The sequence below is a fragment of the Mastomys coucha genome, unplaced genomic scaffold, assembly GCF_008632895.1.
Source record: "Mastomys coucha isolate ucsf_1 unplaced genomic scaffold, UCSF_Mcou_1 pScaffold21, whole genome shotgun sequence".
Taxonomy (NCBI): Eukaryota; Metazoa; Chordata; class Mammalia; order Rodentia; family Muridae; genus Mastomys; species Mastomys coucha.
The window spans coordinates 148879361-148896210 of NW_022196904.1; the positions used below are offsets into that span (position 1 = coordinate 148879361).

Here is a 16850-nt window from a genome sequence, read left to right on the forward strand (position 1 = left end):
ATCACCTAGGAGTTATATCACCTGCAGTTATATCTATGAGGATATTCTCCAGAGACTGAATTGAAGACCCACTCCGAGTGCCAGCAGCACCATGCCATGGACTTGGATCCTAGGCTGAATATAAAGGATAAAGGCTCAAGGAAGCTGAGCATCCACACTGATCTGAGTCAATGTTGATCTGCAGACTCAACATGGCCAGCTGCCTCATGCTCTTACCACTGTGCCTACAACACCATGATGAACCATAACCCCTTCAGTGTGCATTTCAGTCAAAACAAACCATTCTTTAATTTGTTTTTGACAGGCATTTTGTCACAGCCAGAGAAAAGCAACTAATACAGAAAATTGGTATTATGAGTGAGGTTATCTGTTGTAATAAACTGGATGATGTGGTGCATAGCACTGTAAGAGGAGTTTGGAAGCATCTGAGCATTTGGAACTTCAGTCTACAGAAGCATGGAAATGCTCCAAGGAACACTCAAGGGGCCACCCACAAAGGCTGAGAGAGATGCAGGCTATGGAGGCCAGGTCCTGAGGTATCAGAGGGGGATAAGGACGTTATGGAGGCCTGCACTAGAGGGCTGTTACGTTACCATGTGCCCAATGTTCTGAACATTTAAGTGAGCCTCAATTATAAAAAAGATTTAGCTGTTTGGTGGAGGAAACTGTAAATCACCCTAATGACCATGATACGGTTACTGCTTACGAGTCTTAGTCAGATCGACATTGAGAGAGCTAGAAGATTCGAAAACTGTGCCTGGGCTAGGAAAGCAGAGAAGAGAGATTAAAATTGTAACTAAGGACTGAGGTGTAATTGCTTGAGAGAAGTCTGTCCTGAGAGAGAGACCTTAAACACTCCCACCTAGAGCAACAGGAAAGGTGCCAGGGAAAGAGCCTACTCTTCTGTCTATTTGAAAGGGGACAGACTGAACTGAGGATGCTGTGGACATGGGACGCCCTTCTTAAAACAACATTGTTTCTTTTGTATTTAAAACTGCCAGGGCACAGAGGCCACTGTGCCTGGGAAGTGTGTGTCAACCTCTGCTTCGAACTCACAGCAGAACATGATAGTATCATTCACAGTGTTGGCTTTTGCGGGGCAAGCTTCACAATGTCATGGAGGCTTGCATCACGGTTTCAGAAAGCCACTGGGGACAATCAATGTGAGGCAATGTCAGCTTCCCTGCAAGGAGGCTCTGAGAGGTACTGTCTGAAGCTAAGAAAACAAGGTCTAAGCTAAATGGAGACCCTAGGATGTTGGAGATGCCAGGACTAGGAGATGCTCATGAAAGAAAGCTGTATCCACTCATCAGTGAGTGTATACCATAAGCCCAGAAGCTCAGAATACCCAAGATACAATTCACAGACCAAATGAAGTTCAAGAAGAAGGAAGACCAAAGTATGCATACTTCTGTCCTTCTTAGAAGGGGGAACAAAATACTCATGGGAGGAGATAAGAGACAAAGTGTGGAGCAGAGACTGAAGGAAAAACCATCCAGAGACCATCCTTCCTGGGATCCATCCCATATATAGTCACCAAACTCAGACACTATTGTGGATGCCAACAAGTGCTTGCTGACAGGAGCCTGATATAGCTGTCTCCTGAGAGGCTGTGCCAGTGCCTGACAAATACAGAGGTGGAGGCTCACAGCCATCTATTGGACTTAGCACAGGTCCCCAATGGAGGAGCTAGGAAAAAGTCCAAAGGAGTTGAAGGGGTTTGCAGCCCCATAGGAAGAACAGTAATATCAACCAACCAGTACCCCCAGAGCTCCCAGGGACTAAACCACAAACCAAGGAGTACACATGGAGGGACCCATGGCTCCAGCCGCATATGTAGCAGAGGATGGCCTTGTTGTATATCAGTGGGAGGAGAGGCCCTTGGTCCTGAGAAGGCTTGATGCCCCAGTGTAGGAGAATGCCAGGACAGGGAAGCCAGAGTGGGTGGGTTAGTGAGCAGGGGGCGGGGTGATGGGATAGGGGGTTTTCGGAAGGGAATCTAGGAAAGGGCATAACATTTGAAATGTAAATAAATGAAAATATCTGATAAAAAAAGAAAGCTGTAGGCAATGGATGGAGCCAGTTTATGAGATGGGAAACTTGTACTGCAGATGGCAGAAGTGGAAGAGTTGGCATCATTAAGGCTGTTGGAGGTCAGAGTGTACCAAGGGACCCAGACACCAGACAGAGATGCAGGAGTTGGTATTTGTTCCACTGGATTTTGATCTTGTTTTGGTCTGATCTTTCTTTGCTATACCTCAAGTCTTCCATTTTGAAATAGAATTCCATGCCATTGTATACTGGAAGTATGGAACCTGTCTTTTGTAAGGGATTACAGTCAAGAGTAAGTATGCAGCGGGTCTGGAGAGACTTTAGTCTTTTGAGCAATGTTTTTAGACCTGTTAAGATTGGGGTGGAGGCTCTTACAGATGTAAGAATGTGATGTACTTTAGTTTAAAGATGGTCATAGCCTTTGGGGGTCTGAACACTCTTGTTAACTGTGATAGGCTTTAGTATGCAGTTGACCAGTAATGAGAAAAGCAACTAGTAAATATGGTAAACTTTTCTGTGTAAATCAGTATGGTTTTTTACCCTTGTAAATGACAAGACTGTCATGGGCTAGAAACAGGAACATCCTTTCTTAGAGCTTGTGGGGGAACCTGGGAATACAGCGCTGTCTAGGCATACTCTTTGTGATGGGCCCCACAGGCATGCTGGAACCCACAGTACATGCTTATGGAACACGGGAGAGCATGGCTTGTCTCTTACCTGGTGTTATTTTTCAGCTTGTAGTAGTAGTGTAAACAGTCACTGCAGTGATCTGGTCCTGGCCCGTCACATCCAACCTCACTGCATTCAGGGTCACAGGGACCTTTTCAAGAAGGGATTCAAAATCAGAAAAAGAAAATGACCCTTGAAAGTCAATTTTATCTGGAGGTTGAAATCGAATAAGACATCTTAGCTGCTTGCCACCAAGCAGCAATCATTTCTTTGCGATGGTCAAGGTCAATATAGCTATAAGGCCAAGACTATATACTCTTGATTGAAGGCAAGATAGGAATTGCTAAGGAGTTGAGAATATCAATGATAGGCATGGCCTGATCTTCAGAATATGCATGGTAGCCTTGGGGCTCTGGAAGTGATTGCAAGCACTTGTGATTCAAATGAACAGGGTCACTATAGTAAAACGACTGTGATACCAAAGTCACAAATTTTGATACACAAAATGTGTATCATAGATTGTGATACCCACAGCCGCCTTAACTCACACAACACAGCCCTCCATCTTTCCCCTGGTATACAGTGGTAGATGGCTGAACTGTTCCAAATTGTACTAGCTGTGAAATTTAATTTGGAAATCAATTTAAGGCTCTTGGGGAAAGAGAAATAAATAGTGTTGTCAAGAGACTCTCGTAATTAATCAGGAAAAAAGTGACTGTCGTTACTATACATAACAATAAAATATATGGTATTTGCTAAAAAATAAGTTACATTGTTGACAAAAAAGAAATAAAACTTTATTATTCAATACCTAGAGCAGATTATGTGTCTTGTTTAAGATCATTAAAGCCACTGAGTGTCTCTGAAATATTACAGTCATCATGAAATATCATTGCAGTATGTGGCAGAAATTTATCAGCCATATTTATAGTCTTGGAACACAAAGCAGGTAGTTCAGGCATGGATATATTTAAATCTGTCCTACCCATAGGTCAATGGACAGCTCAACAAAAGAAATGGCATATACATTGAAACTTGCAAACTAGATTAAAGATATCCACACTTAGGACGATGGTCCTCAAGTTCTCTTTTTTTTGATATTATATGGGAAACAATTCTTAGTAAGCAAACCACGACAGTGGGGCGGGTTGTGCTGTGTGGCCGATGCAGAATATTCTTTTTTTTTTTTTAAATTTTATTTATTAGTTTATGCAAATGCACTGTAGCTGTCTTTAGTCACACCAGAAGAGGGTGTTAGATCTCATTATGGATGGTTGTGAGTCACCATGTGGTTGCTGGGGAATTTGAACTCAGGACCTTTGGAAGAGCAAGTCAGTGCTCTTACTGGCTGAGCCATCTCTCCAGCCTGATGTAGAACATTCTAATGGCTCCAGTAAGAACTCCAGTAAGCTCTTACTTCTTTCTTCTCAATATCCACCTTTCAAGATATTTGGACTTATAATTTTAAGCCCCTTCCCATCAGAAATTTTTATTTTAAATACCAATAAATAATTTCCTGAAATATGCAAAAATATAGCTGAAAGGAATCAGAAGTGTTTGAATTTTACTTGTGTTAATCAAGATGCTTTACTGCTGAACCTTCCAATGTCTCTTTTAGCTACTATAGAACTAGGTTCTATATTTATTGAAATCACACAAACATAAATGCTAGAACTCAGGTAGAAGGACATGGAAAAAGATGTAGTAGTTATGGATGAGTGCCCGATTTTCAAAGAGTTACAATGGCTTGCCCAGCTTGTAAAGCTGGGATCAAGAACCATCCAGAGGTCTGGTCTAGATCTGTCTAAAGGGAACAGATCATGTATTTGTCCTCGTGGTCTGAATGGAATAAGTGATTTTAAATGTTGAGGGCTTGAAGGCATTCCTGATTAATTGCGAGAGTCACTTGACAACACTGTTTATTTCTCTTTCCCCAAGAGCCTTAAATTGATTTCCAAATTAAATTTCACAGCTAGTATAATTTGGAACAGTTCAGCCATCTACCACTGTATACCAGGGGAGGGATGGAGGGTTGTGTTGTGTGAGTTAAGGTGGCTGTAGGTATCACAGTCTTTGAGATGCAGTGAAACAGTCAGCTGTGCTCCAGTCAGATCGGCCTCTAGGAAAGGCCACACAAGCCCTGGAGAACATGCTTGCACAGGAAAGGACCCATAGGTACCCCAAAGGTTTCACTAGATGATATTTTAGAAGTTAGAAAAATCCTACAAATATTATTTATGGTACATGCCAATGGGCTCTGTATGACAGGTTCACATGTGATGATGCTCTTTCTTTTATAATCTTAATTTGTCCCAGATGCAATCTGGTGGTGTGGATTTCAAGATAATGGTGACATAAAATTGTCTTTGTTCCCTTACAAGTGTCAACATCACTGTTTTAGAAATGTAATCAGAAAAGAGACAAGGGAGTGTTATTATGTTCAGAATTTTAATGTTACTAAATTTGAATTTGAAATTTTCCAAATTGTGAGAGAAGAAAGGATAATAGCTTATTTACTATTGTGTTCCATTTGTGACTTTGGATACACTTTCTCCTGTCATAGAAGATAAAATGGTTTCTAGTTAAAACATAAACAGTAACATGACAAGCTCAAAGCAAATCAAGATGGGATAAAATCTGACAGGATCTAGTTCTGGTTAGCTCATTTGGTCTTAATTATCCAAGCATGTTATTGACTTCAGTATACTACCTATTTACAGCAGAAGAACCTACTGAACATTTAAGATGCTCTGATCAAGTGTTTAATTAAATGTATTAACCTTAGTGTCAAGAGAAGAATCTCTGAACTACAGGAACAAAATATTTCTTGTTTAAAAATACATTAAATTTCTATTTATAAACACTTCTCCATTAGGCAAAGCTTGGCAAACAATGTTATACAGCATATTTCAAAAGGGCAGGATGCCCCTAGAATTGGTTGCCCCCCCAAAAGTAAATAAACAATTTTAGAAAATTGACCTTAAAATATATAAAAAGAGAAATGTAGTAACGTGCTCGGATATAAGATAAAAATGCAGCAGGGCAATCGAGCTCCTAAATGGGATATTTTGTATGACAAGGGCAACAAGACTCAACTTAAAGTATAACAAACGATATGAAGAAAATTATATGGCATTAAAGGATTTCAGTAAAATGAGGCATGTTCTGTTTTATAGGGAAAGACTAATAAAAACAAACAGTCGTCCCCTGAGACTGTGTGTAAATTCCAATTATGTTCCAATGGGAAACTAAAATGAAACATTAGCCATTTGAAATTTCATATGAAGAACAGAAGTTCAAAGATCTTTGTAAAAATTGGAAGTAGATGTTTGGCAAATATTAAAATTGACTGCAGGGGTTGAAGGCAGGGTATGTGTCAGAGTGTGCCAGGTCCTCAGCATAGAAGAGAGGAGATGGGGCTACTTTACTTTATTTTTGCCAACTTGATCTAGCAGAGTTATCTGGGAAGAGGGAACCTCAGTTGAGGAGTTGCGCAAACCTGATTGGCCTGTGGAAATATCACGCAGCATTTTCTTGATTGATGTGGGAGTGCTGTGGGAGGCACTACCCCTGGGAGGTGGGCATGAGGTATATGAGAAAAGGAGCTGAGAGAGCCCTGGAGAGCAGGCCTGTAAAGGAGTGTTCTGCCATGCTCCTGCCCTGACTTTCCCTTCTCAGAGGCCTATAAACTACACATGGAATTCAAGCCTTTTCTCCCCAAGTTGCTGTTCATTTTACTATAGCAACAGAAAGTAAGGTGGGTCAGGAAGAGAGAAGAGAAGGAAAGAGGAAAAAAGAAAAATGAAAAAAACCTCGTAGAACTGAAATTGAAAAAGACAGTACAGCAGGTGACACTGCTTTACAAATTATCATGTTAATGACTTGGAAACAGTGGCATTGGTAGAGACATTGATCCAAGAACTCACTATATCGTTGTAAAGAAAGCATCAGGGTTGATAAAAGGGGCAATTGCTCAGTCAACTATATGTATTTGTTTGGAAAATAAAGTCAATGTCAACCTGCCCTATACACCAAAGCAAAGCAAAGCAAAGCAATCCAGATGTAAATAGCCAATCAGAGAAACCTAAAGAAATAACTAAGATAAAGCATGCGGACATTTAGCTGATATTAAAGGATAAGATTTCTGCAAATAGCTGATAGAAATGTTATATATGAATATGTATATAATGTCATATACATATGCGTGTATATACATACACACACATATATACATATATATATATATATATATACATATACACACACATACACATATATATTTATGAATGACAAGCTACATCCTCTATTAGTGTTTTCTGTGAAACAGCTCATATTAAAAGTCACATTTGGGAAGGGATAAGTAGGGTGTGTTGCCAGAAGCTGTGAGACAATGTGAAGGCTAGCAAGTTACTGAAGTCTTATAGACAGAGGAGGGACAGCTATAACCTTGAATAGAAAATGGGTAAAGGAATGTGGCATTGGCAAGTCTATTCCTTTACTGGCTTACAGAATGGGCTGTCTGTGTGGACAACCCATACAGCTATTTAAATATATGAATTTATGGTAAACTAATTAGTATACACACAAATATTTTGGGAGAGGAAGAATATATTCCAGACTATGGATAGATGCCTAATATACCACATCTTCAAAAGCATACTTTATAGCAACTACATCGTATTACTTTATATGCCATGAACATGCCCCACCTTTTTAAAGCTATGTTCAACTCACCTGCATAATCTTCAGCACCATAGTCCTCTGTGGGGTCTTCCACTCGGCTGTAGCGGAAGCGTTCCACTTTGGGAAACTCGTTGGTTGGGGAGTATGGCTGTACAGATGTTCCATAGAGGACTAAGGACCATTCTTTCAATTTACCTTGAGAAATAGTAACAGAGAGTGACCAGAAAATCTCTCTTAGCCCCTAAGCTTCCTTCAACAAGAACAAACAACAGTGGAATGGTGGGAAGGTTGGTAGGAATATTAAGAAATGGACATTTCTACTGTCTGTAGAAATAAGGATTTCCCGGTTCACATGCCACACATTCACTGAGCACCCACAATAGGAAGACTGAGGCATAAACGTACTTCAGACCGCTGGATCAAGGGATGAATTGCAAATTATAACTATTTGAGAGAATACTAGCTGCCTACGGGAAGCTGTGTTCTAGGTACTAAGGTATTACTCGAGCTTTTTAGATGTTTTTGATCTGTTAATAAGAGAAAACCAATTACTTATGCCATTGAATTCCAGAATCAGTATTAAGTATTTGTACATATATGGTTCTAAAAACAGTACTGTCTGATACGATAGCCACTAGATATACTTGGCTACTTAAATATAAATGATTTGAACTTAATTAAAATAATTGATTTCCTTAAGATGGGTACTGAGTCATAAATCCATGGCCATGGATAGTAAACTACATCACTGCAGAACATTTTCCTAGATAGTGTGGGCTGTAGGTGGCCCCTCAAGCATGCTCCTATAAGTTACCCTAATAAACTGCATGCTTCACTAAGCTAGACCTGGGTGGAATTGTTTCTTTGGTCTATTATGGGAGCATCATCTAGAATTGAATAGAGCATTCTTCACCTTCCTGAAGGAAAAATCACATATTATTAGTCTAGAAAAATATACTAAAACTAACATTCTTCTGAATGCATTTTATTTATGTGATCTTTAAATAATCTCCTAAAAATAAAAAACATGTTTGTTTCATTAATTAATTAAGTATGAATGTGTATGGACATGTACAGAGGTCAAAGGACACTTTGTGGGAGATAGCTTTTTACTTTCACCATGGGGACTCTGGGGGTTGAACTCAGGTAGTCACCCTTGATAGCAAGCACCTTTACCTACTGAGCCATCTTGGCAGCCCCAAGTCAAATGCTTTGCATCTGAGCCACCATAAGTTCAGATCCATAGATAATTCTGGGGTGCACTCAGTGCTTTGGATCTATGTGTTGAGCTAGTAGAGTTGTTTTGTATGCAGCTTGCTCTTGGCTACTTTTTCTTTGCTAATGGGCATGCTTTTCACAAGTTGAAGGCTACCTGTGTCAGAATTTTGAGCAGCATGCATGAAAACTTTGCTTAGTGGTAGGAAGAGAATGGCCACTGGATATGAGTGATTTATTTGATGACCTTGAGGTATCAGTGATGGAGAAATTGTCCTTTCCATAGAACTCTGCTAGAATTCTAATGGAGTACACAGCACAAGGATACCAGGTTATCTCATTTCTCTACCACCTGTAAACATTTGGATCTAAAAATTTACCCCATGAGCTCTTTCAGGACATTGCTTCAAAGATGATTATCCCTTGTCTGAGGACTACTGTTAAGGACATTTAAACAGGACTATAGTCTGTAGTTCTCCTCTCTTCCCTTCTATTTTTATTGAATAGGCCAGGCTGGCCTTGATCTCTCACTACTTGATCTCTCCTACTGTAGTCTCTTAGTGCTGGAATTACAGGTATATGCGTCATTCAGCTAAGCACTTAATATGCATTTATTTTTTAAATGGAGGGAAAAATATACAAATCTAAACTTAGTGTGGCACCAGGAACCTCTAGATTTTGTTACTAGATTTTGTTATGTCTGGATAGAAAAATTCTACACATCCAACAGAAATTTCATCAGCTAGAGAAATCCCTCATCAGTCACAAACAGAGAAATCTACTATGGGATTTTGTGTGATAGAAACAAGGACATAATTATGGACAAATACACTTGTAAATGGAAAAGTCTTTCATCAAAGGTGTGACTAACCGTAACATGAAAGAATGGGAAGGAGGCTATAAAAGGCCATACAGTTTTATTAGGGCAATAAGGTATATAAAACATATCTAACATTGGTATTGACTATGGTTAAAGTGAATGTTTACATAATACAGTTGTCCTTCAACATCTGTGAGGAACTGGTTCCAATCTTTATGAATGGAAAACCCATAGGTGCTCAAGTCCCTCACAGAAAATTTGCTTAGATTGTACAGATATCTACCTGTGTACTTCAGATCATCTCTGGGTTTCTCCTACTACCAGGTAAAAGTTAAGTCATTACCATACTGTATTGTTTAGGGCATAAAAAGCAGGTGCATGTACAATCAATGCAACCCTTTCCCAAGCATTTTTTTGATATAGGTTTGGCTGAATCTGTGGATACGAATCAACTGGAACACACAGACCTAGAGAGACAACTGTGTAAGGAGAAGCCAAAAGAAATCTGAGTTACTTCAGAGAGCTTTAAACATAGATGCCATAGGAGCCTCTGGGGAGACTCCTAACTGCTCCAGGGCAGAAGGGCTTGTAGTCGCTACTGGACTCTTGCTTATAGTGACTACCTAAATGGGAGCCTGGACTGGGAGCCCTTCGGGTGAAGAACTGTTTATACCTGTCGATGATAAAGAACACAGGTAGTTTGCTTAGTTTAAAATTGTCTCAAGTTCTCTATAGACAACATGCCCTCTGTATCCACACTTCTCTTTGATGTATCACTGCCACATGGCCTATGTTTGTTTCTACAGAATCTCTTGACACCCAAGGGCCTGGAGTGACACATACTGATGGATCATCTGGGAGCTGTAGAAGCACAATCCATTCCCCATGCTATTCTCGCTTCTAAATTTTACGGATCCCATGGCAGGAACACTGAGTAGGGGGAAGAAGAAAGGAAGAGAGGGCCCTAGGAACCAAGTGGATTAGGAAAGAACATAAGTGTTTAGAACTGTTTCAGGGGTCTGTCTTTAATAGCAACCTTGTGTTTGTGGAACAAACATTTGATCTTTGGATAAAACTGGCCCCTATTGTATTCAGATAGAATGCTGAGGGGGAGGGCAACATTTCCAATTTTCTTTTCTTTTCTTTTTTTTTTTTTTAAAAAAACTTTTAGAAAGTATTTTATTTACTTGTAGGTACCTCAGCAGCAGTTGCAAGAAGGTGCTGTGTGCTCTTCCCTCTCACTCTGCACCTATTCCTTGGGCGTAAGATCTGTTCTTGAACCCAGGGATCACGTTCACTCAGTCATCAAACACCAATCATCTCCCTGTCTCTGCTCCTCCTTGCAGTGGGGTCTTACAGGTTTATTCCTGAGGTTACAGGTATGTGCCAGGATACCCAACTTGTTATGTGGGTGTTGGTATCTAAAATCAGGACTTCACAATTGTATAGTGACACTCTTAACTGCTAAGCCATCTTTCTAGCTTCACACGTGGATATACTATAGGTTTCGGTCGCTCTACTTATGGGGGTCTTTGAGTCTACATGGCAGTATCGAGTTGCATACACCAAATCATTGAGGAGAAAGAGATATAAAACATAATGGTCAAAATGAATTCCTAGAATGAATAACCTTCTTTGATAGGCAGGCAAAGTGCTGGTGAACCTGACCTTGACCTCTGAATTCTCCCGAGAACCCCCTCTGCTTTATGCAGCTCACTGAATGGGAGTTACAATTATGGATAGTCTGGGTGATCCTGTTCCGAGTCAGTACATGGCTGAAGTTGGAAATGAGTCCTGAAGTGTCTCTCAGGTCTGAGCCTTCTGCAAAAGGACAGAGCACCAAGGATGTCACTGCTGACATCTGCAGAGGGGCCTGTGGGGGGCGGGTTGGAAGCTGTATAGTTATTAGTACGTTGACTCATTTCTGAGTCAAATAAATGCCCAGGGGTCTATCGTGGGCAATGCAATCTCCCATTGTATGTGGATTTCCTTAATATATGTCAAAGCAGCTTCATATATGGACATGAAGAGGGTTAGCTGATGTGGTGCACTATGGAATCTTAGAGGGCTGGAAACTATCCTTGCTATCATTAATTTAATACTATACATCAAAAAGAGTTTCATTTTCCCTGGTTCTTGGGTTCATGCAGGGCAGAATACCATCATTTCCCGCTTCGGTAGTAACCCAATTAGTTGATTCAGCCTAAGCTCACTATCTTTTCGAAATGAAAATGAAAATTTGAGAAACAAAAATGCAAGCAAGAAAAGTAGCAAAGGAAAAGCCTATCTCTTTTTGTGAATTAATGTGCCTATAACACAGTTTAAAACACAGCAAGGGAATGAGCTTGGTGTTCACAAACTACAGAACTTGGACCAGATGCAGTTCTGAGGGATTTGTCTCTTATTCATACCTAAATGTTTATTCTTTGTTTCATATTTTAAAATGATCCCATTTACTGCCCTACCTTGAGGACCAAAAGATGTGCAGATAATTTAGAGCGTGTATTAAATGAATGACACAGAATGGTGATGCTGATACACAAGTGCTGTCAGGAAATGGCTGTGACTTGTCCCTTGGGGGTTTATGTGCTGAAGGTCTGCTCTACACACAGTGCAGTTGGGGTCATGAAACCTTTAAGAGGCAGGGCCTACTGGAAGGTAGGATGATGGGGCTCCTGCTTCATTAATACATTAATTATGTTCTTTCAGTGAGTGGATCCTGCAGGGGTGAAGGAGTTCTGCTGAGGGTGGGTTGCTAAAGCAACTTCTAGAACAGTGATGTAAAAAAAACATTCTTTTTCATGAAGTAGACTGTCAGATTGTTGTTACAACAAAACCAGCCAGAGTAAGGCAACTGTGGAGAATTCTTTTGCTCAAATATAGTTAACCATTTTCTTCCACAACACAAATGGGTTAAGCTGAACTGATTTCTCACCTGGAGTCTTGAAGTTCCTCAGCTGAGATGGAGTATCATAAACTTCAAGCACCCAGTCCCCAGCAGCCCGTTCTCCCCAGCAATGAATGGTCATGAACTCCCAGTTCTTAAACCCTTCCATGGAATGATCAAATAGCCTGAAAAACAATAATTTTTTTTGGTGTGTATTAATTAAAATCTGCTGAGAGTAGAATCAAAAGCATGATTAGTAGTCTTTGTATTTATCAGCATCCATGTTCACACACAAACTTGTCTTTTGTCTTAGACATCCCCAATGGCCAGACCCATGTAGAACATCATTACTCTACAACAAAGAAGCTAGCTATTTAGGGAACAGGAAAACAGGCTAAGATTCTATCCATGGTTGATAGTAAAGAGCTGAATGTGTAGAGCAATTACAGAGCAATTACAGTCTCTTATACCAAGGGTGTGGAGAGCACGTGTGGGGTTGGGGTGGGAGTGCAAAGATCGTCCCCAAATTCTGGAAAACAGCTTCAGAGTTCCAATAAAGTTCAAAGAACTGGTTAGTATCTCAACAGGGCCCAAATCAAATGCTTGGTTTCTTTGCTGGTATCTTCTAAGCAAGAGCTCTTTCCCATAGTAATTGACTCTAAGTAAAATACGAATGATGTAGTAAATGGAGATCCCACAATCCACTGAACAGCAGGCTCATTTTGCAAGTTGATAGCTTAAAACTAGACATCACCAAGAACTTTTTGGGCCATTGTGTGATTGACTTACACTCTTAAGAGTGGGATGTTTGTAAGCCATTAAAAGGCACCAACTTTGAGGCAGGGACTGGGAGTTATCTCAGAGGCTATCAAAGGGACTATATTAAGAAGGAAAATCAGTTAGAAGGACTCTTTCCCTAACTTGAACCCTAATCAGTTGAGCTTACTATGTGATTTGAGGGCACCACGGCACTAAGCTATTTCAGAATAAGCCTCTGAGAATGAACATGGAAACTGTTCTCCAGCAGTTTAGAGAGGACATTTGGCTCACGGCCTTAAATCAAAACTTGCAAAGGATTTTAGAGGCCACTATCTCGTTTCCAAAATCTGAGTCAACTTTTAATTGCTCAGGGGTCAATTACTGGCCGGCTGGATTGGCATGCCCTGGGTTTCTTCTGTGTGGTTCGTTCTTGTCCATCTCTGGAATCAATCCTTTGTTGCTAATCATTTTTAGATCCTATTTGGAACAAAGATTTAATGCCAAGTAGAGATACATGTAATATCAAATTCAAATAACTGTTTCAAAGTTGAGATATGCATTTGCTTTGTTTATGCATATGTGGTTATGGTTTCCTGGTTTCTTCACTTTTCAGAGAGTTGAAATGTTCATTGATGTCACCTGAGTTGAGGAATGAAAATGCAGTGAGGCATGAGTTGACATTCTGCTGAGAATTGATGGGGATAGAGGCAGACAAGGGCTCTTGTGTCAGCTAACTGGGCATGTGCAGTTCAAGTCTGACCTGAGCCTTCATGAGCAGCAGTAGTTAAAATGGGGACATGTAAATTCCAGGTTCTAATTTTGATTCAATATTTTGATAATTTTTGTCTTTTAACAGTGTAATCAAAACTGCATTTCTTTCTTTCTTTTTAAGCAGGAAAAGTTAATGCAGCTTATATATTAGTTTGGTATTGCAGGGAATAAATTTGTCCATAAAATAAAACCCCAGGCTCTCTCTTATAGAGATTCTAAATCAGGGGCTTTCCTTTAACCAGCTGAGAAAGAAATGTAACGTCCATTTTGCACACCTGTGCTGTGCTAGCCGCAGACACAGATGGTACACTGACATTGTCTGTGTTGGTGACAAGTTAATAAAGCAGAGCCAGTACACTAAAAGCCAGAGTAGATTATCGCCAGGTCCAGATCCACTTCTGCTGCAGAGAAGTCAGTTCTGTCACTACTGACTTCCTAATTGTGGGCTCAGTGAAATGAGAGGTGCAACTGGCACAAATTGCACCCCCTTATTAAGATGGTGCCCCGGCCCTATGCTCAGGAGTGGTTTTCAAACTAATTACTTTGTTAGAAGAGCCTGCCATTATGTGTAGCGCATCAGGAAATAACTCATATAATTAGCACAAGATTTCCACCCCCCTTTCACTTAAGAGTCTAGTCAATATATCATGGCTACAACATGCGTCCAAGAAGGTGTGGCACCTAGATAACAAGGCACTTTATAAGTACTGGCATCCATGTGTTATATTTACTTGGAAGACTGTAAATGGTTTTAATTCCAGAATCACCGTCTACTATCCAACCAGTATTTATCACTCTAGTCTGACATTAGCCTATGCTCTTGGGAGACCTTTCTCTTTTCTTTTACTCTGTAAGTGCCTCCTCACAGTTTAGGGTTGAACTTATTTATGGCTCCAAGCCCTCACTGAGCTCAACTGTAATAGACTGTTCATGATATTGGGTATTTAAACATACTACTTGGTTCCTTTTTCTTATTTCAAGTGCTTAAATGTGTTGGGGGCTGCAGAGCTGGTTTGGTGGTTAAGAACACTTTACCTCTGCTCCCCCAGAGGACCTGAGTTAGGTGCTAGTACCCATCCTGGGCGGCTCACAGCCACTTTTAACTTTAGTTCCAGGGAATCTAAAACCTCTGGTTCCTATGGACACCTATATTCATGTGCACATGTACACATACACAGACACACATGAAGTAATTTTAAAAACATTCTTGTAAAAAGATATGGTATTGGTGCTAAAGAGGTTTAGACTATCTAAGAGAAATTTTTATCCCTTAAATGTAAAGTTTCAACAGGCATATTATGGAGTCTCTCATTAACTGCCAAACGCATCTGGTTTTGTAATCCTCTTGCAAAAGATTGCCTTCATTATGGAGTATATGGCTTTTATGCAGGACTCTGTTTTGCATTATAAACATCTTTGTAAGTTACTTGCACAGTATCCGGGACAATACCACATATAAGATATTTTGTAACACAAACCCAAGAAAATCTGGGAGATCTTTTAAATTGAGGTTGAGGTGTGGTCTCTGGGAAGGCAGCTCTAATCTCAATTAGCTTACTAGAAACGGGGCTTTTCACTCACTGTAGAACCATGAATAAGAATAACAGAACCAGAATAAGAACTGGTGAGCAGGACTCAGGCATCTGTGTTTGATAAAGCCCCTGGTGGAATGTTTTGAGAGGCACTGAGCAAGCAGAGTACCACTTGCTAAACGCTTACACGCCAGGCCCTGAGGTAAGAGTTTACTGTGCATTAGCTTATTCAATACTTGCACCAAGCTTGTGTGAGGCAGTTGGTATGGCACCTAGTTCATGAAGAAATTTACTTCTCTAGATTCAAACACAGACATCAGTAAAGCCAAGGGAAAGCCAGTTCTGTGTAAACCTAAAGGCGTATTCTTAGTGACAGCAGCAGGATCATTGCAAACGTTGCGTTTTCACTGCAAGCCACAAATGCATTAATACTCCGTGATGTCTACCAGTGTCAGTAATTTCCCATTAAACATTTAGGGATGGCAGCGACAAACATGACTGATGCATAATTCCTACTTTTTACACAATTATTGCTTTTTTCAGGCTACAAAGTGTAACTTCTCTGTATTTGAGACTATAATCAGAAGCAGGAATACGTTTCCATAATCAAATTTAGGAAGGGAGGCAAAGTTTCAACTTTCATTCTGAGGCCAAACACTGGAACAGCGAGCCAAGACAATTAAGCTGAGTCTAAAAGGAAGTGAGGTGGGGGTAGGGCAAGGTTTCGAGGGGAGCTGTTCATAATTCTAACAAGTGTAGCTGATGGAAAGAATTTGGTGAGACAAAGTTTTGTTTGCAAAGTTTGTACACAGTGTTTGAAAATTCTCTCATCTAAGAGTTTTCAAAGGACTCCAGACCCAGCAGCTCCCCACCCCCGCTGCCCCCATGCCCCCCGACCTGCGTGACCTCCAGATTCTCCCTGGAGTAAGCCACGTGGCTCTGAAATCAGTTGGGCTTTTGGATAGTCAGGGAACATTGGCCAAGGGGCAGGGAGAGCTGAGGAAGAAGAAATAGGACAAGAAACAGCCATTTGTTCATCCCAGGACAGTTCTGGTGACCCGTAGCTCTAACCCACTAAATCACCGCAGTGGCTTGCCAGGGAAGCTGGCTTTCTGGGCTAATGGGGCACGAAGCTCAAACTGGCCTAGAGTTCTGAATGCTGCTGAGTGCCCTCCAGCACTTAGCACCTGCAGCCAGCTTGGGTAAACCACTCTCCTCCCAACAGCTGTTCTCCACAGGAGCTGCCTATCAGTGGGGACAGGGACCCACTGAGGGGCTTCAGACGGCCCACACAGATGTAACCGCACTTTGTAGAAACGAGACCGTCCAGGAACTGCAGTGGTCAGTGGATAAACAACTGTATAGAAACTCCTCTGAGAAATGTCAAGGAAAGTGAAAGCTTGGGGGAGGAACACAACCCGGAGGGAGCCTTGGGTCTAAGCGGGGCCTAGACCTTTTGCTT

At 40.8% G+C, this 16850-nt stretch overlaps 1 protein-coding gene across 2 annotated transcripts in view; it reads right to left on the reverse strand.

Annotated features, from left to right (window-relative positions):
- The window catches only part of Pcsk5 (proprotein convertase subtilisin/kexin type 5), a 416074-nt gene that overhangs the window by 149497 nt on the left and 249727 nt on the right, over nucleotides 1-16850 (reverse strand). For both annotated transcript variants that reach the window (XM_031389877.1, XM_031389876.1), the window contains exons 13-15: nucleotides 12375-12511; nucleotides 7456-7599; nucleotides 2770-2872 (exon numbers count right to left, since the gene is read on the reverse strand). In XM_031389877.1, the coding sequence (XP_031245737.1) occupies nucleotides 2770-2872; nucleotides 7456-7599; nucleotides 12375-12511 (384 nt within the window). The remainder of the gene's footprint in view (nucleotides 1-2769; nucleotides 2873-7455; nucleotides 7600-12374; nucleotides 12512-16850) is intronic.